This window comes from Chiloscyllium punctatum, chromosome 32, assembly GCF_047496795.1.
Source record: "Chiloscyllium punctatum isolate Juve2018m chromosome 32, sChiPun1.3, whole genome shotgun sequence".
In the NCBI taxonomy this organism is placed as follows: Eukaryota; Metazoa; Chordata; class Chondrichthyes; order Orectolobiformes; family Hemiscylliidae; genus Chiloscyllium; species Chiloscyllium punctatum.
The window spans coordinates 63,613,966-63,634,454 of NC_092770.1; the positions used below are offsets into that span (position 1 = coordinate 63,613,966).

General features: G+C 49.3%; 1 protein-coding gene across 4 annotated transcripts in view; it reads left to right on the forward strand.

Moving 5' to 3' along the window:
* LOC140458230 (DENN domain-containing protein 5B-like) overlaps positions 1-20,027 on the forward strand; it is a 297,730-nt gene extending 277,703 nt beyond the window's left edge. For all 4 annotated transcript variants that reach the window (XM_072552507.1, XM_072552508.1, XM_072552509.1 and 1 more), the window contains 3 exons: positions 7,121-7,247; positions 12,618-12,792; positions 15,661-20,027. In XM_072552507.1, the coding sequence (XP_072408608.1) occupies positions 7,121-7,247; positions 12,618-12,792; positions 15,661-15,844 (486 nt within the window). In that variant the 3' untranslated portion in view covers positions 15,845-20,027. The remainder of the gene's footprint in view (positions 1-7,120; positions 7,248-12,617; positions 12,793-15,660) is intronic.
* Positions 20,028-20,489: the final 462 nt, after the last annotated feature.

A 20,489-nucleotide genomic window follows, 5' to 3' on the forward strand; every position in this document is an offset into this window, starting at 1 on the left:
GCCTGTCCATAAGGAGTGTGATGGAATACTGCCCACTTGTCTGGATAGGTGCAGCTCCAACAACACTCAACACCATCGAGGAGAAAGAAGCCCAAGGAACTGGCACCCCAACCACTATCTTCAATATTCACTCCCTTCACCACTGATAAACAGTGGGCAGCATTACATACCATCGCAGCAATTCACCACGGCTCCTTCAACAGGACCATGCAATGTCTATCACTTAGAATGACAATACAGCTTTCCTTCCAAGACACACACCACCTTGATTCGGAAATATATAAGCGTTCCCACTCTATTGCTGGGTCAAACTTCTGGATTTCTCTTTCCTAACAAGGTGTTTCTAGACACCAAAGACTGCAGCAGTTCAAGAAAGCAACTCACCACCACCTTCTCCAAGGCAGTTATGGAGAGGTAATAGTTGGCACATTCTCCCCGTGTCTGCCTGGGTTTCCTCTGGGTGCTATGGTTTCCTTCCCCCCTCATCTGCAAAGAAGTGCAGATGAGGTGAATTCGTCGTGCTAAATTGCCCATAGTGGTTGGTGTATCAGGCAGAAGGAAATTGGTCTGGGTGGGTTACTCTCTGGAGGGTTGGAGGGCCAAAGGGCCGGTTTCCATACTATAGGGAATCTAATCTAATAAATGCTCACCCAGCCTGCAACACCCACACCCAGTGAACAAAATTTTGAAACATATTGTATCTTAATGTTAACCAAGTTGTAATAAATAATTATTAGTCCCGGTCAAGATTAATCCTGATCCAAACCATGCAACAAGCTGATTGGATACTGATTAGGTGTTGGTGACTCAGTGGTATATCACTGAACTAGTGATCTTGGGAGCCAGGCTAATGACTGAGGGCAAACATTTAAATGGCGTCACAAACGATTCACCAGGATGTTGCTGGGAATGGAGGGTTTGAGATATAAAAATAGACTGGAAAGGCTGGCACCTTTTTCACCAAGGCACAGAAGGTTGAGGGGTTTACAAAACCATGAGGAGTGTAGATAAGGTGAAAGGGTGGGGCAGCTCAAACAAGGGGGCATATTTTCATGGTGAGCAGAGAAAGATTTGAAATGGACATGGAGAGCAATTTTTTTCCACAGAGAGTAGTTTGTGTGTGGAATGAACTGGCCAGACAAAGTGGTGCATGTGGGTATAGTTACAACTTTTAAAAGCCATTTGGATAAGTTCATGAATAGGAAAGGTGTAGAGGGATGTGGGCCAAGAGCAGGCAGGTGGGACTAGGTTAGTTTGGGAATATGTTCGGTATGGACTAGTTGGACTGAAAGGTCTGCTTCTATAAGACTTGGTTGAATTGAAATTCCATTAATAAGTGTGGATTATAAAGTTAATCTCAGGAATGATGACTATGTTAATCATTGTTAATTGTTGTACAAACCTATCTGGTTCATTGATATCTGTTTAGGGAAGGATATCTGCCACTGTTACCCAGCCTCGCTGACATGTAACTCCAGACCAACAGCAATATTGCTGACTCTGAACGGAGTCGATAAATGGCCTAAAAAGCCACTCACTTCAGAGCTGATTTGGAGATGCCGGTGTTGGACTGGGGAGGACCAAGTTAAAAATCACACAACACCAGCTTATAGTCCAACAGGCTGATTTGGAGGCACTGGCTTTCGAAGGGCTGCTTCTTCATCAGACAGTTGTGGAGCAGACTCATATGACACAGAATTTATAGCAACAGGATTGCAGTGTTATGGAATGTATTATTTGTCATAGAATGTTAAATTTGTTTAACATTACACTCCATAACACTGCAATCCTGTTGCTATAAATTCTGTGTCGTATGATTCTGCTCCACAACCACCTGATGAAGGAGCGGCCCTTCGAAAGCTCATGCTTCCAAATAAATCTGTTGGGCTCTAAGCTGGTGTTGTGTGATTTTTAACTTCAGAGCTGATTAGGGATTAGCCACAAATGTTGGCCTTGTCAGTGATGCCCATTTCCCCAAAAGAACAAAAACAAAGCTTAACAGAATCCCTACAGTGTGGAAGCAGGCCATTTGGCCCATCAGGTCCACACCAAAGAACATCCAACCCATACCCACTCTATTCCTGTAATGCTGCATTTCCCACCCAGCCTGCGCATCCCTGGAGACGATGGGCAATTTCGCATGGCCAATCCACCCAACCTTGCACATCTTTGGGCTGTGGGAGGAAACCAGAGCTCCCACACAGAAACAGGGAGAACCCACAAACTCCACACAGACAATCACCCGAGAGTGGAATCGAACCCGGGTCCATGGCGGTGTGAGGCGGCAATGCTAAAAAGTGAGCTACTGTGCCTGTATCAGACTTATTCCTTCCCATCTCCGAGGCAGGTGTTGGACTAAGGGTAGGACCAGTCTAATTATGTTACCCATGTATACTGTCTTGAATAGGATTAGCTAACTGGGCCTGATTCAAGAATTAACCTGGACCTTGGTGGTCTGTAAGGATTAAGACAGTATACATGATCTTCTTACCCACAAGCTAATTTGGACAGAGATGAGTTTTGACAGGAGTAGTCAAGAGATATGAAGAGAGAAAGAACGGGGTCCTAGGTGAAAGTGGGTACTGCAGATGCTGGAGATTAGAGTCAAGATTAGAGTGGTGCTGGAAAAGCACAGCAGGTCAGGCAGCATCCGAGGAGCAGGACATTCAAATTTCGGGCAAAAGTCCTTTATCAGGAATGAGGCAGGGACCCCTCGGTGTGGAGGGATAAATGGGAGGGGTTTAATGTCGATTTTTCTGTTCCTCGGCCCTGCTTCATTCCTGATGAAGGGCTTTTGCCCGAAACATCGATTTTCCTGCTCCTCGGACCCTCCCATTTATCTCTCCACCCGGAGGCTCCCTGCCTCATTCCTGATGAAGGGCTTTTGCCCAAATTCTCGATTTTCCTGCTCCTCAGATGCTGCCTGACCTGCTGCGCTTTTCCAGCACCACTCTAATCTCGACTCTGATCTCCAGCATCTGCAGTCCTCACTTTCGCCAAGTTGATTTTAACCTTATTGCAAATCTTCCTATAAGGATGCCTATCTTGAAGAAGTTCTCCTCCTTTCTCTACAAAGATCTCAGTGAGTCTCTCTCTCTCCTTGCAACCCCCAAGTGATCTCCTCTGCCCTGAAGCTCTTCAACCATGTCACCTCCATCCCCACCCCCATTCACCCATTGTACTCTTTGCTACCTTCCTCCATCCTCTCCTCTGACCTATCACCTCCATCCCCACCCCCATTCACCCATTATACTCTTTGCTACCTTCCCCACCCTCCCCTCTGACCTATCACCTCCATCCCCACCCCCATTCACCTATTGGACTCTTTGCTACCTTCCCCCACCCTCCCCTCTGACCTATCACCTCCATCCCCACCCCCATTCACCTATTGGACTCTTTGCTACCTTCCCCCACCCTCCCCTCTGACCTATCACCTCCATCCCCACCCCCATTCACCTATTGGACTCTTTGCTACCTTCCCCCACCCTCCCCTCTGACCTATCACCTCCATCCCCACCCCCATTCACCCATTATACTCTTTGCTACCTTCCCCACCCTCCCCTCTGACCTATCACCTCCATATTCTTTGCTACCTTCCCCCACCCTACCCTCTGACCTCTCACCTCCATCCCCACCCCCATTCACCTATTGGACTCTTTGCTACCTTCCCCCACCCTCTCCTCTGACCTATCACCTCCATCCCCACCCCCATTCACCCATTATACTCTTTGCTACCTTCCCCACCCTCCCCTCTGACCTATCACCTCCACCCCCACCCCCATTCACCTATTGGACTCTTTGCTACCTTCCCCCACCCTCCCCTCTGACCTCTCACCTCCATCCCCACCCCCATTCACCTATTGGACTCTTTGCTACCTTCCCCCACCCTCCCCTCTGACCTATCACCTCCATATTCTTTGCTACCTTCCCCCACCCTCCTCTCTGACCTATCACCTCCATCCCCACCCCCATTCAATAGTTGTACTCTTTGCTACCTTCTCCCCAGCCCACCACCCCCATTTATCTCTCTACCCTGGAGGCTCTCTGCCTCTATTCCTGATGAAGGGCTTTTGCCTGAAACGTCGATTTTTATGCTCTTCGGATGCTGCCTGACCTGTTGTGCTTTTCCAGCATCACTCTGATCTAAACTCCCAATGTATATAGCTTCAGTGTCTGAGAATATTATGGTATAGGTACCAATGGAGCTACAGTGACACCAGGTGGCACCACCAGGAAATGTTTATATGGGAGCTGCCATTGAAACCAATCGCCCTGGTGTTTTCAACATTAAATATTGAGAGATATGAATTGTCACAGTCCTAAACAGCATCCCACCCAATCCCTTTATCCCCACCCCACCTGCACGTGTTTGGATTGTGGGAGGAAACCCGAAGAAATCCACAGAGACACGGGGAGAACGTGCAAACTCCACACAGTCACCCAAGGCTGGAATCAAACCAGGTTCCTCGTACTGTGAGGCAGTAGTGCTGACCACTGAGCCACTGTGCTACCTCTGCAAGGGAACGTTTAACTTATCTTCCTGTGGATAGAGTGGAGTGTGAGTTTCACTTCTGCTTGATTTAATCTCTACTAAAGGTGGGGTATTCCTTCCACCTCTCCACTTTACCCACTCAGTGAGCTGCAATTAAACTGACTTCAAAAGATTTTGATGATAACATATTGCAGGCACACAGAAGCATGTTTACAATATATTTGCCAGTGACCCGGTTTGGCCAGACCCATATTCTTTCAAAGTACTTTCAGTAAAATTTGGAGAGGTACATGAATTATCCAAAGGTTGATGGCTAGTCCTGCTCACCCACCATCATCCCCACTCACCCACCATCATCCCCACTCACCCACCATCATCCCCACTCACTCACCCTCATCCCCACTCACCCGCCTTCATCCCCACTCACCCGCCTTCATCCCCGCTCACCCGCCTTCATCCCCACTCACCCACCATCATCCTCACTCACCCACCCTCGTCCCCGCTCACCCACCTTCATCCCCGCTCACCCACCTTCATCCCCGCTCACCCGCCTTCATCCCCACTCACCCGCCTTCATCCCCACTCACTCACCTTCATCCCCGCTCACCCGCCTTCATCCCCACTCACCCACCTTCATCCCCGCTCACCCGCCTTCATCCCCACTCACCCGCCTTCATCCCCGCTCACTCACCATCATCCCCACTCACTCGCCTTCATCCCCGCTCACCCACCCTCATCCCCACTCACCCGCCTTCATCCCCACTCACCCGCCTTCATCCCCGCTCACCCGCCTTCATCCCCACTCACCCACCATCATCCTCACTCACCCACCCTCGTCCCCGCTCACCCACCTTCATCCCCGCTCACCCACCTTCATCCCCGCTCACCCGCCTTCATCCCCACTCACCCGCCTTCATCCCCGCTCACCCGCCTTCATCCCCACTCACCCACCATCATCCTCACTCACCCACCCTCGTCCCCGCTCACCCACCTTCATCCCCGCTCACCCACCTTCATCCCCGCTCACCCGCCTTCATCCCCACTCACCCACCATCATCCTCACTCACCCAACGTCATCCCCACTCACCCGCCTTCATCCCCACTCACCCACCATCATCCCCACTCACTCACCATCATCCCCACTCACCCACCATCATCCCCACTCACCCACCCTCATCCCCACTCACCCGCCTTCATCCCCACTCACCCACCATCATCCCCACTCACCCACCCTCATCCCCGCTCACCCACCTTCATCCCCGCTCACCCACCTTCATCCCCACTCACCCACCCTCATCCCCACTCACTCACCATCATCCCCACTCACTCACCATCATCCCCACTCACCCACCCTCATCCCCGCTCACCCGCCTTCATCCCCACTCACCCGCCTTCATCCCCACTCACCCGCCTTCATCCCCACTCACCCGCCTTCATCCCCGCTCACCCACCCTCATCCCCACTCACCCACCCTCATCCCCACTCACCCGCCTTCATCCCCACTCACCCGCCTTCATCCCCACTCACCCGCCTTCATCCCCACTCACCCGCCTTCATCCCCACTCACCCGCCTTCATCCCCACTCACTCACCATCATCCCCACTCACCCACCCTCATCCCCACTCACCCACCCTCATCCCCACTCACCCGCCATCATCCCCGCTCACCCGCCTTCATCCCCACTCACCCACTATCTTCCCCACTCACCCACCTTCATCCCCACTCACCCACCTTCATCCCCACTCACCCACCTTCATCCCCACTCACCCGCCTTCATCCCCACTCACCCGCCTTCATCCCCACTCACTCACCATCATCCCCACTCACCCACCCTCATCCCCACTCACCCACCCTCATCCCCACTCACCCACCCTCATCCCCACTCACCCGCCTTCATCTCCGTTCACCCACCCTCATCCCCACTCACCCGCCTTAATCCCCACTCACCCACTATCTTCCCCACTCACCCACCATCATCCCACTCACTCACCTTTACCACGAAAATCCTGCAGATGGATTTCTCCTGGGGTTCTTATCCCATTCCCTTTGGAAAGCCAGGATTGGATCATTCTCAGTCAGGCCGTGCATTCCCAATCCTTGCAGTGAATAAAATGGCATTTCCCTCATGTTGCGATTGGTTCCCTTGTGTTGCCGATGGGCAATGTCAGTTTTTGCCGTCTGTAGTTTTCAGCAGTTGCGTTTTCACTTACTTTGCTCTGACTGAAAACTTTAAACCTGACAGGCCAAATTTAGCACCATTTTTTTTGTTGCTGTCTGTTGCTGTGGTCTTTCTGGTGTCAAGTGATCTGCTCTGTAAAGTGCTGCGAAGGGTTCTAGTCCAAGAGCGTCATGAAACCCCATGTACCATTCTAGTGAGGCTAGGATGTGAATCACAATGGGTTCTGTATTGTTGACTTGCTATATGAGATAATGGTGAGCTCTGAATTTGTGCTTCCACTGTCCCCCTGTGGTTCAAGCCTCCTGGATTCATCTAGCCTTCCCATTTCTCCCTAAACAATTTCCATGGCACAGGCATACGAGCCCGCAGCAAGATATAAATCTCATCACCGTTGGAGATTTCTGTAAGCCCTGTGTTCAAGACCCTCCCAACCGGTTGTGTTTCCACAGAGAGGCAGTCTGACCATTCTGCTGTGTGGGGAGTTTGGCCTGGTCTCTGCCCTGGAACAAGTCTTTCACCACGGGTTCAAGTCCGCTCGACTCTTCCAGAAGAACGTCTTCATCTGGGACTTCATAGGTGAGTGCCAGAAGTCTGCCGGTCCTCCTGTGCTAGGGAGTGGGAGGGAGTCACAAAGCTCATGGCTACGTTACACAGAACTGAGCCTTCCTCCATCCCCTCATGTGATACAACCAAAGGATGATGATATTAGGGACAACACAAAGGACCTCACAATTACAGGACGAGTGACATCTGATTAATAATCAGACAGCAAAGGCCATTTGTCTCCATTGATGGTCATCAAGTCATACAGCAGGGAAACAGAACCTTCGGTCCATGCCAACCATAATCGCAAACTAAACTACTCCCACCTTCCTGCGCTTGGCCCATAATCCCTCAAATGTACCTTATTCATGTACTTATCCAGATGCCTTTCAAACGTTGTAATTGTACCCGCATTGATTGCCTCGTCTGGAAGTACATTCCACACACAAACCATTCTGTGTGTGAAAAAAAATGCCCCTTGTGTTTTTTTTTCCAATCTTTCTCCTCTCACCTTAAAAATATGCCCACAGTCTCGAAATCCTGCACCCTAGGGAAAAGACACCTGCTGTTCACCTTATCCATGTCCCTCATTATTTTATAAATCTCTGTAAGGTCATGTCTCAACCTCCGACGGTCCAGGGAAAAAAGTCCCAGCCTGTCCAGCTTCACCTTATAACTCAAAAGCCTCCATCCTCAGCAACATCCTGATAAATCTCTTCTGAACTCTCTACAGTGTATTAATATCCTTCGTATAACAGGGTGACCAGAACTGGACACAGTACTCCCGAAGAGGCCTCACCAACCTCCTGTGTTACTACAACATAAAGCCCCCAACTCCTGTACTCAAAAGCCATTGTTGAACAAAGCTCTGTGGCTCTTTCTCGATCTGTGACAGTGGTGAGAACTGATTTGGACTGTTGCAATTTTAAACCCTCTGGTTGATGATGGTAACCAATCTATTCTGGATTTCCATCAAACTTTCATCAATGGGATTGTGCTCTATACAGGAAAACAGAGACCCCAGTCCTGATGGAGGGTCCTGCCTGAAACATTGATTCTCCTGCTCTTCAGATGCTGCCTGACCTGCTGTGCTTTTTCCACCGCCACATTTTATCGAGTCGGACTCTCCGGCATCTGCAGTCCCCACTATCTCCTAGGTTTTTAGATATTAAAATTATCAATGGATAGTGCAGGAAAATAGCATTGTGGTGGAAGATCAGCCATACTCTAACGGAGTGGCAGAGTGGCTCAACTGGTAATGCTCCCATTCCTTATGAATGAGTGTTTTCGACGAGTCTCACATAACTTCCTTCCTTCTGTATTTGATACTCCTGTTGATAAAGCAAGGATGCCATTTGACTTGTTAACTGCTCTGCTTTAATGGAAATCTGATGTTGAAAAGGAAGGAAGCCTGGAACCATTCTGGTTTTATTTTCTAACAGAAGTTCTCTCTGCACAGTTTTGCGCTTCTGTCCTCCTGCTGCTCTCCATTCTAAAGGGACTGAGGTTAACTGCTATCCCGCTGAGAACAGTAATTGGGATCAGCTTTATTCTGTGGAGGGGGCCTGTGTACATCAGCAGTATAGTGCCATCTTGTGGAAATTGGGTAAATGACTTTGATAGATGACTGGATTGAGTTCCATTCACGTCGTGAGCAAAAAAAATGTGAGGATGCTGGAAATCAGAAACAGAAATTGCTGGGTAAAACTCAACAGTATCTGTGGAGAGAGAATTAGAGTTAATGTTTCGGGTCCAGTGACCTTGCTTCAGAAAAGTTCTGAAATGGAGGCTTGTGCAAAACAGGGAATACTGTCATGGAATCCCTTCAGTGTGGAAGCAGGCCATTGAATCTGCCCTGACCCTCTGAGGAGCATCCCACCACCACATCCCCATAACCCTGCATGTAGCACGGCTAATCCACCATAACCTGCACATCTCTGGACTGTGGGAGGAAACCGGAGTAAACCCACGCAGACACTGGGAGAATGTCTGCATGGAGTTTGCACAGTCATCTGAGGGTGGGATCAAACCTGGGTCCCAGCCACTGTGAGGCAGCAGTGCTAACCACTGAGCTGGCCCTATCAGTGTGATTTTTTAAAAAATGGCTCAATGACAGAAAATGTGATAAATGAGTGTTTTTCGGACTGGAAGAGTGTAAGAGGTGCTGGGACCGCCGCTTTTCTGATAGATGGAAATGTCTTGTACATTGGAGGACAGAGTAAAATTTACTGAGGATCCCAAGCTTGGTGGTGTGGCTGACGGTGACGCTGATGTCAGTCAACTGCACAAGCTAATATAATGGGTGGGAAAGTGACAGAGGGAATCAAATACAGAGAGGTATGAGGGCAGCGAGAAGAGGGAAAAGTAATCTAGATTTAATAGTTAGGTTCTAAAGATCTGCAGAGATAGAGGCATTCACACAAATCACTCTTTGCAAGCATTGAGAGAACTTAGCAAAGCCTGTAAGTAGAGATTGCTGCGCCTTTGGTGAGGATCTTTGTGTCCTCACTGTCCACTGGAGTAGTACCAGATGATTGGAGGGTGGCAAATATTATTCCCTTGTTCAAGAAAGGGAATAGGGATAACCCTGGGAATTACAGATCCGTCTTAGGTCAGTGGTGGGAAAATTATTGGAGAGGATTCTGAGAGACAGAATTTATGATTATTTGGAAAACTATAGTTTATGAGAGATTGTCAGCATGGCTTAATGAGGGGCAGGTCATGCCTCATAAGCCTTATTGAATTCTTTGAGGATGTGACGAAACACATTGATGAGGGTAGAGCAGTGGATGTGGTGTACATGGATTTTAACAAGGTGTTTGATAAAGTTCCCAAGGTTGGCTCATTCAGAAAGTAAGGAGGCATGCGATACAGGGAAATTTGGCTGTCTGGCTATGGAATTGGCTGGCCCATAAAAGACCGAGGGCGGTAGTAAATGGAAAGTATTCAGCCTGGAGCTCGGTGACCAGTGGTGTTCCGCAGGGATCTGTTCTGGGACCTCTGCTCTTTGTGATTTTTATAAATGTCTTGGATGAGGAAGTGGAAGGGTGGGTTAGTAAGTTTTCCAATGACACAAAGGTTGGTGGAGTGGTGGACAGTGTGGAGGGTTGTTGTAGGTTGCAACGGGACATTGACAGGATGCAGAGCTGGGCTGAGAAGGGGCGGACGGAGTTCAACCTGGAAAAGTGTGAAGTCGTTCACTTTGGAAGGTCAAATTTGAATTCAGATTATAGGGTTAAAGGCAGGATTCTTGGCGGTGTGGAGGAACAGAGGGATCTTGGGGTCCACATCCATAAATCTGTCAAAGTTGCCATCCGAGTGGTAGGGTTATAAAGAAGGCATATGGTGTGTTGGTTTTCATTAGCAGGGGGATTGAGGTTAAGAGCTGTGAGGTTATGCTGCAGCTCTATAAAATCCTGGTTAGAACACACTTGGAACATTGTGTTCAGTTCTGGGCATCTCATGTTAGGAATGATGTGGAAGCTTTAGAGAGGGTGCAGAGGAGATTTACCAGGATGCTGCCTGGACTGGAGGGCAGGTCTTATAAAAAAAAGGTTGAGGGAACTAGGGCTTTCCTCGTTGGAGTGAAGAAGGATGAGAGGTGACTTGATAGAGGTGTACAAGATGCTGAGCAGCATAGAGTGGATAGTCAGAGACTTTTTCCCATGGCTGAAATGCCTGTCATGAGGGGACATAATTTTATGGTGATTGGAGGATGGTTTAGGAGAGATGTCAGAGGTAGGTTCTTTACACAGAGAGTCTGGGTGCATGGAATACACTACCAGCAGTCGTAGTAGAGTCAGATACATTAGGGACATTTAAGCAACTCTTGGATAGGCACCTGGATGATAGTACAATGTAGGGTATGTAGGTTGGTCTGACCTGAGAGTAGGACAAAAGGTCGGCACAACGTCGAGGGCCGAAGGGCCTGTACTGTGCTGTACTGTTCTATGTTCTATGATAGTGAACTTCAGAAATATAGGTAATGAGCACAAAGGTGTGTTGGTTTTCATTAGCAGGGGGATTGAGTTTAAGAGCCGCAAGATTATGCTGCAGCTCTATAAAGCCCTGGTTAGACCACACTTGTGTTCTGTTCTGGTCACCTTATTATAGGAAGGTTATTGAAGCTTTAGAGAGGAGGCTGAACTTTTAGAAACTTCTGTTTAGTCACACTCCAGGGACTGTGTTCACTTCTGGTCACCACCCTATAGGAAGGGTCCTTAGAAGTATGTGGAGGGAAGGTACCAGGATGGTTTGTGATCTACAGGAGTTTTAGCTACAAGGTGAGGTAGGAGAAGCTAGTGTTGTTTTCCTTCTGCAGAGGAAGTCAAGGGGAGATTTAATAGGATGTATAAGACTGTGACAGGTTTAGATAAGGGAGATGGTAGCTGATGTACAAGACTGAGGGGGCATGGACTTGGGGTTGTGGGTGAGAGCCGCAGGAGGAGTCTGAAGAAGAGCTTTTTTGTCACATAGTGAGTGGTAATGACAGGACATTGGTGAGGCCATGTTTGGAGCGCTGCGTACACTTCTTGTCTCCCTGTTATAAGAAGGATTTAATTAAACTGGAGAAGGTTCAGAAAAGATGTTACTGAGACAGGAGGCTCTGACTTATAAAGAAAGGCTGAATAGGTGGGACTTTTTTTCCCCCGAGAAGGTTGAGGGGTAATCTTGAAGAAGCAGGAGGAGCATGGACAGGGTGAATATCCAAGGTCTTCACCCCCAGGGTAGGAGGCCAAAACTAGAGGGCAAAGATTTAAGATGAGAGGGATCTGAGGGGCAACATTTTCACATCAAGGGTGTATGGAATGAACTGCCAGAGGAAGTGGTGCAAGTGGGTACAATTATAACATTTAAAAGACATTTGGCAGGTACATGAATAGGAAGGGTTTAGAGGGATGTGGACCAAATGCAGGCAAATGGGACTTGTATAGTCTAGTTTGGGATTACGTTCAGCGTGGATGACCTGGAGCTCACTTCTTATGAGGGTGGTGAAAGCATGAAGTATGAATGATTTCAGAAGGGAATATGATGGAGACTTGAAGGAAATATGGTTGAGAGGGAGTAGGTAGGGCTAGGGCGTGAGACTAATTGGAGCATTCCAAGGAGACAGAGAGAGACATGGATTGATGGGCTGAATGTCCTCCTTCAATACCCTAAAGAGTCTATGACTCATTCAACAACTTGTATTCTGATAGATAGGCACAGCATTGGGGAGGGGGAGCAGTTGTGCTTGTCCTGGTACTTGCTGAAGTTACGGCAATTCTGCTACCTAGTCCTCTCGACCCGCCTTTCCCCATTTACCCAGTAAACCAACCCGTGGGCTGGACCAGTCAGGGAGCTAGTGTTCAGGTTCTGGGACGCAACGATCTGTTCGATCTTTCTACATCTCTCGAAACACAGAGAAAGCCGTCACCTACTTTGAGACGGCGGAAGATGACGAGGACTCTCAGGAAAACCTGCTGAAGCTGAAAGGTTGCTCTGCGATGTTCTGTCAGTACGTCAATGCCATCACCGCAGCCCCCCGCAGCATTGGGAAGGACGGCAAGTTACAGTTGCTCGTCTGTCTCGGGGCAAGGTAAGATATGAAAATCCCAGAAGGGAAATGTAAAGTTTTGTCCTTTTGTTTTAATGGGGCCATCCCTTGCATTTTTCAAACTTAATTTATTTTTCTAATATGGACCATTGTTCCTTGAAAGTGGAGACGCGGATAGACCGCGTGGTGAAGGTGGCATTTGGCATACACATCTTCATTGGTAAAAACATTGAGTATAGGAATTGGGAGATCATGTTGCAAATGTACAGGACATCGGTGAGGCCACTTTTACAATACGGCAGTCTCCCTGCTATTAGAAAGATGTGAAATTTGAAAACATTCAGAAAAGATTTACAAGGAATTGGAGGCTTTGAGCTATCGGGAGAGGCTGAATAGACTGGAGCTGTTTTGCCTGGAGCATCAGAGACTGAGGGGCGACCGTACAGAGGTTTTTAAAATCATGACGGGCGTGGATAGGGTGAAAAGGCAAGGTCTTTTCCCCAGGGCAGGGGAGTCCAAAACTGGAGAGCATAGATTTAAGGTTTGAGGGGAAAGGTATAAAAAGGACCTGAGGGGCATCGTTTTCATGCAGATGGGGTACATATATGGAATGAGCTGTCAGAGGAAAGTGGGGAAAGCCTTTAAAAGGCATCTGGATGGATATATGAATAGGAAGGTTCTGAAGGATATGGGGCAAACACTGGGAAATGGGACTAGATTAATTTAGGATATCTGGTCAGCATGGACAAGTTAGACCAAAGAGTCTGTTTCTGTGCCGTAAGTGTCTATGATTCCGTGACTCTAAATTGATGCAGATACTCAGCAGGTCAACAGTATCTGTTTGAGAGAGCACAAAGCTAACATTTCATGTCCAGTGAAAGTTTTTCAATTTAAAAAAAATTGGATGTTTTTGAACCTGACAATCCCAAATCTCACTCTTCTGTCTCATTAACTCCCTCGGCCTGACCCATTCCCTTGCCAAGACCCACCCCCTGGCCCCGATCCACCCCCTGGCCCCAACCCACCCCCTGGCCCCGACCCACCCCCTCGCCCCGACCCCACTTCCCCTTCTCAGATTTACTATTTTTCTGCAGTTTGGTATGTCTCTCGCTGACCCTTCTCTTGTCAGTTTTGACCAGCTGCCCCTCTCAGCTTCCTGCTGCCACCTCTATTCTGCCCCCTTGCTCACTGTGCCCTTATTCTCTCTGCCTGTTCCTTTCCTTTTATATTCTCCTTCTCTCTCTTTTCGTGTAATTTTCTCTTTCTCCCAATGTCCCTCTATTCCCTCTCTCCTTCACACCTTTTGTCACAATCTATCATGCCACACTCTCTCTCTCTCTCTCTTTCTCCCCACACAGTCTCGCTGACTCTCACTCTCTCTTTTCCCTCTCTTTTGCCATCTCTCTATGTTTGCCTCATTCTATCTCTCCATCTCCATCTCCCCCCCGCAACCCTCTCTTTCTCTGTAGAGAGTGTTACCAAACTCTGAGTTAAAGGTGGAATATAGGGATGGGTGACCTTGCCCTTGATGAGGTTGAAGAAGAATTTTAACAGAGGGAGAGAGGGAGAGAGAGAGAGAGAGAGAGAGATGTGGAAAATGTCCTTAGGGATGGAGCTCCAGACCTGCAAATGGAGGCACAGCAGCCAATGGTGAGATGGGAATGGGAGGTCACAGAGACACCAGGAACTGGCACACTGGCAGAAGTGACAGAGGTGTTCGAGGGGAGAGGGGGGCGTTGGATGGGAGGGGAGTGGAGGGCAGGGCTGTGGAAGGGAGTGGAGTGGTGGGGAGTGAATAGGAGGATGGTGGAGAGGGGAGTGCGGTGAAGGGGCACGGTCAGCGCTGTGGAGAAGAGCGAGGCAAAGAGGAGTGGGGGAGTGGTGGTGGGGAGCGGGGGAGTGGTGGAGGGGAATGGGGGAATGGTGGTGGGGAGTGGGGGAATGGTGGTGGGGAGTGGGGGAATGGTGGTGGGGAGTGGGGGAGTGGGGGAGGGGGGAGTGGGGGAGTGGTGGTGGGGAATGGGGGAGTGGTGGTGGGGAGTGGGGGAATGGTGGTGGGGAGTGGGGGAGTGGTGGTGGGGAATGGGGGAATGGTGGTGGGGAGTGGGGGAATGGTGGTGGGGAGTGGGGGAGTGGGGGAGGGGGGAGTGGGGGAATGGTGGTGGGGAATGGGGGAATGGTGGTGGGGAGTGGGGGAATGGTGGTGGGGAGTGGGGGAATGGTGGTGGGGAGTGGGGGAATGGTGGTGGGGAGTGGGGGAATGGTGGTGGGGAGTGGGGGAGTGGGGGAGTGGGGAGTGGGGGAATGGTGGTGGGGAGTGGGGGAGTGGTGGTGGGGAATGGGGGAATGGTGGTGGGGAGTGGGGGAGTGGTGGTGGGGAGTGGGGGAGTGGTGGTGGGGAGTGGGGGAGTGGTGGTGGGGAGTGGGGGAGTGGTGGTGGGGAGTGGGGGAGTGGTGGTGGGGAGTGGGGGAGTGGTGGTGGGGAATGGGGGAATGGTGGTGGGGAGTGGGGGAATGGTGGTGGGGAGCGGGGGACGGGGGAGGGGAGCGGGGGACGGGGGAGGGGAGTGGGGGACGGGGGAGGGGAGTGGGGGACGGGGGAGGGGAGTAGGGGTCGGTGTGGGGGAGTGGTGGTGGGGAGTGGGGGACGGTGGAGGGGAGTGGGGGTCGGTGTGGGGGATTGTGGTGGGGAGTGGGGGACGGTGGAGGGGAGTGGGGGTCGGTGTGGGGGATGGTGGAGGGGAATGGAAGTGCGGTGGAGGGGAGGAACGGGCAGTGGAGAGATGCAACACCCAGGTCTAGTTGAATCTGGCTAGGGTGGTGGAGATTGCAGCTGATTAGGAAAGGGGTTTGGAGGGGGTGCGTGCAGGTTGACCACTGTCTGAAATCAGTCCTGTCTCTCTGACACAGGGATCACCTGTTACCCCAGTGGATCCCATTGCTAGCCGAATGCCCGGTGATCTCCAGGATGTACGAGGACGGTGCCCTGCTCCGGGACCACGCCGCTGTCAACTCGCTGATCCAGGTGCTGCAGACACTGCACGACTTCAACATCACACTGGAAGCCTCGCTGGTCAAGGGCATTGACCTGTAACATTGGAACTTCAGAGCTGCAGAGCCTGGCCTCACATCCCCATCCCCATCCCCACCCCTCTGCTCCCTTCCCCGTCCATCCCACCCACTCAGCTTAACCTCCTCTGACCGAAGCTGATGGGGCTGGGGAGGGGTCTCTCAACATGGTGTCTGGGCTACTGGTCATGTGACACAGCTTGAAGACCGAGGTGAAACCCACCCTGCACCTGCCCTTGGGCCAAGGGGATAGTATTGACCACTTCACGAAGGCACTGGACAGATGAGGAGGATTGGCCTGTTCGATGTGGGACCGTAAATTGTACCTTCCTTAAAGGTTACAACACTGTCAGATGACCGATGGGACTCACTGGTTTGTGAAGAAGAGTTCCTGCTCCCCTCCGTCCACTTGTGTACCCACGTTGTGTAAATACTGTGAGATCTTCATTATCTTTGGTTTTTTGCATTATGCTTGCGGGTACATCTGTAGTTCAATGAAAGTCACCTCTGAATTCCAATTTTGTGTGGGATGCTGTGTAACCAGAGAGTGGGCCTCTCTACATCCTCCAAATGATGTTTTTATTTTTTTTGCAGCCTCTCATTCTTTCCCCGAATCTCAAAGATCCCGAACCTGCTCCTGATGTCCCGTCCCCTCCATTTTCCCCTGCTTCATTCTGCCCACAACCCCCCCCCCCCCCCAACAAATCACCTTTCTCACTCCTGCTGCAGTACTAATGTGCCACGGGTGAATTCAGTTTCTACTGCAGAGCTCCTGTCGATGAAGGAGATGCCCCTGTTTAATACCCTGTGGTGCTGGGGCCTCCTGTAAATAAGTTGAGCAGAGTCCCCTCACAGACCTGTTTATGAGCCCAGGGGTTTCTGCCTTCCCAGACTGGGGCTGCTATGAAGAGGAGCAAAGTACTGCAAAGGGCACCTGGCAGAGTGTGATTGCCCTTTGCCCAAGTGCCACTCGGAGTAGCACCGGTCTCCCCTGCCAATTTCAAGAGGAACATCACTCGTATTTCCGTTATTTATTGGTCGAAACTTGAATCCTCAGACAGTTTTGAGAGAACCAGCGTAAATATGGTTGCCAGTGATTTCAGCTGAGGTCGCTGTGGATGAGTGAGGGAGTGCAACCCTCCCATAGAGTTCCTCTCTCTCTCTCTACAGCAGCATGAAGCCTCCCCCTTCCATGCCTGCAAATGACCGCACAACATATGAGTGAGGGAGGAGGAAATTATCCCAGATTCCCACTGCTAGCGAATGTGCTGCCTCCCTTGGCCAAAGTGCCAGTCTACGCACAGTGTCCCGGCTGACCTTACCGAACCTTATTGGATGTAGGCCCAGTTTCAGAGCAGGGAGGGGTGCAGAAGAGGTTGAAGTCAGTATTTGAAGAAACCCTCTGTATTCCTGCAATAAAATTGGAACTAAGCTCTCATTGTCTGAGAAGACGATGGATGTGTTGGTGTTGAAGAGGGGAGGGAGCCTTTGAACTGAGGATGGAGCCTGGAGCCCAAGAGTTTGTCTGCTTTCTGGTTTCAGACACTGCATACACTTTCAGTCACTTGGAGGAGTTGACCTTGGAGAGATAACGGAACGCCATTGGGAAAGATTCCTAGAGTTGTGAGGAATTCCTAGACAGGACGTTTGTGAAGATAAAGGCCCTTTATCCGAATTGCAGCGTTGGGCTGTGAAACAGTGGACTAAGAGGGAGTCACTGCTGCCTTCACTCCCACTGTCCCTGGAATGCCACGTTGGAACATTCTTGGTCTGACAAGACACACTGCAGGTGCATAATGTCTGCTGTTGCTGCCTCCTTGTGGATCCCAGCTGACTGGTGAGATCTGAAATCACCACACGGTGACCCTGATTTTGACCATGAATGCTTTTGCTTTGTCTGTTTTGTTCTATCAAGACCACGGGACGGCCACCATCCAGAAAGACTGTTCGGGAAGAGGCATTCTCTCCACCGGACAATTCCAGGCTTCCCCAGAAATGGTTCACTTCAGTAAAACTCAGGAAGATTCCTCCCTGAGGATCCCCCCTGGTTTACCTGCTGACTATTTTCACACCTCCATCTCATGCTTATCCCTGACCCCTCATAAAGGCTTCCAGAACTCTCATGGTTAACGCAACGGGTATGACCAACTCTCCAGAATCAACCCGGCAATGACAGGTCAAATCACCCATGCATTGCTGACAGCGTTTCCAGGGAAAGAGAATGAGGGCATTAAAAGAAAATGGCGTACTTTCAGTTTCATCATAGTCTGTTTTACGAGTCCCAATGACGTGCAAGATGGAAAAATGCATCAGGAACTCTGTGGTGTTGGCAATTGGAGGAGGGGAGACCATGTGGTGACGTCTCCCAGAATTTGTCCGTACAGGGCTTGGAACTCTGAAAATTTACAAAATAACATTACGTACACGCAGTCAGTGTTGAATCTCTTCAGTATCTCAGAATGGATCCAAACTACCATGGTTACAGAGTTGTGCAGTAAACCAACCCATGGGGCTAATGACCCTGGGAGCACTGTTTTATTTTCCTTTGAAAACTGCTGCTTAAAGAATTTATGGCACTTTATCGGAATACTGGATTAAATGGCCCATCCTCACTGGATGGGGAAAAGCTCTATCCTTTTGGATAGTAATGAGAATCAATTGTATGCAGGTAAGATAGGACTGTTCCAGTGTGAAGTTGGTCAGTGCACTGTGTGGCTGAATTCCCCCCGCCAGATTTAAAAGGTTCTGGTTTGTTATCTAGTCTTTGTGGAATGAATCGGTCGTAGTTTAGGACTACAATTGACCTCAGTACCCTCGCCTGCTGTCCCTTGGCCCTTGAGCAGAGAAGCTCAGTTGGGCCCTTACTCCAAGTGACCTCCCGGTGATTGTTGGAAGCTGCCAGTGTGGCTTTTGGGTGAGGAATGAAGCCCACCCTGGCCGAACTGCCAATGGTGCCCCAGTCTAAAGAATAACTAAGCACACAGGCGAGGTACAGGAGAGGAGATGTGGTCCTACAAGTACTAACACCCCACTGTGCAGATGGGCAACAAAACACCAATATACAGGTGACACTGTGCTGCATTTCAATGTCCCTAATGCAACTATGGCAACAACTAGCCAAGTAAGTTGTTGGAATGAGTGCATGGATAAAAAGTGTGAGGGCTACCTGTGGGTTCACTTTGCATTGCACACCCACGCACAATTTATCTGTGACAGTGTTAAGCCTTGCTGTAGAATCATTCTGACACAAATCTCTGGGTACGGGCGATGGTTCTATTACGGGTACCTAGATGATGAGACTCTAATCACATGAGCGAAGGTACCAGGCCATAATGTTATCTAGCAGCTGCCCACTGCTGTGTCTCAGTTCCTGCTGATTGCTGTAACTGCTGAACTGGTATTAATATCTACTTAGTAATCATAAAATAGACGTGATTGTAGATTTCTTTTGAGTGCTCAATCTTAGGTTACTATCTTTTTAGAATAAAAATGACTGTTAACTTCACTTGGAATTGACAGCTTAGAAACAGGCCGTTTGGCCCCAGCAGGCAATGCCCCAATGTTTATGCTGTGCACAAGCCTCCTGCATCCCAGTATATTTCATCCTGTCTGTAAAACTTGTCTATTCCTTTCTCTCTCGCAACTAACTTCCTCTAAAAGGCACCTTGACTATTCTCAATTGCTCTGTGTGCAGTTGCAAGTTCCACATTCTCACCGCAATTTCTCTCAAATTCATCACTGGATTCATTAGCACTACTTATATTTTGGGATTGTCCCACCAGTTGAAACATCTGTATGTCTACTGTATCAAACTATTTTGTAACTTTTCAACACTTTTACCTTCAGAGCGTAAATGACCTCAGCAGACTCTCTCTTTTTGAAACATTACAGCCTCAGTGCTGTTATAGTTCAACCAAGTGTGGAATTCCAACATATCAGAATGCTTCTTTGACCCTGCATCACATGGGCTTTGCTTTTGCAATGAGACAGTACTACAGACTAACTTTGTACACACAGGATTCTCTTCCTTCTGATCCTTCCTGAAGCTTCTGACTGTTTAGATGCGCACACTACCCAGATTTGTGTACAATACGGTGTTATTATGAAACGATCTGATAAATGTCATAAATGTGAATTGCTGACTTTGTACACGTGTCCTATAACTCTTGCATTGGTAATAAAAGATAAGGAAGCTGACCAGTCATGTATTCACTGTTGGGCTGTGTCATTTTGTTCTTGCAGCTGAACAAATCTGCAAATTTGGTGTTTAATCCGGACAAATGCAAGGTGATGCGTTTTGGAAGATCAAATTCGGATGCAAATTGTACAATACGTAGCAGAACCCTTAGAAGTATTGACATACAGATCTTGGTTTACAGGTCCACAAGTCCCTGAAAGCGGTCAATCTGTGAAGGTGGTCAAGAAGGCATACAGCATAACTGGCTTCATCGGCCAGGGCATCAAATATAAAAGGTTCACAAGTTATGTTACAAATGTATGAAACTTTAGTTAGCCCACATTTGGAATGTTGCGTATAGTTCTGGCCGTCAAACTACCAGAAGGATATGGATGCTTTGGAGAGGGTGCAGAGAAGGTTCACCAGGATGTTGCCTAGTCTGGAGACTTTCTGCTACGAGGAGAGGTTGGATAAATTTGGATTGTTTTCCACT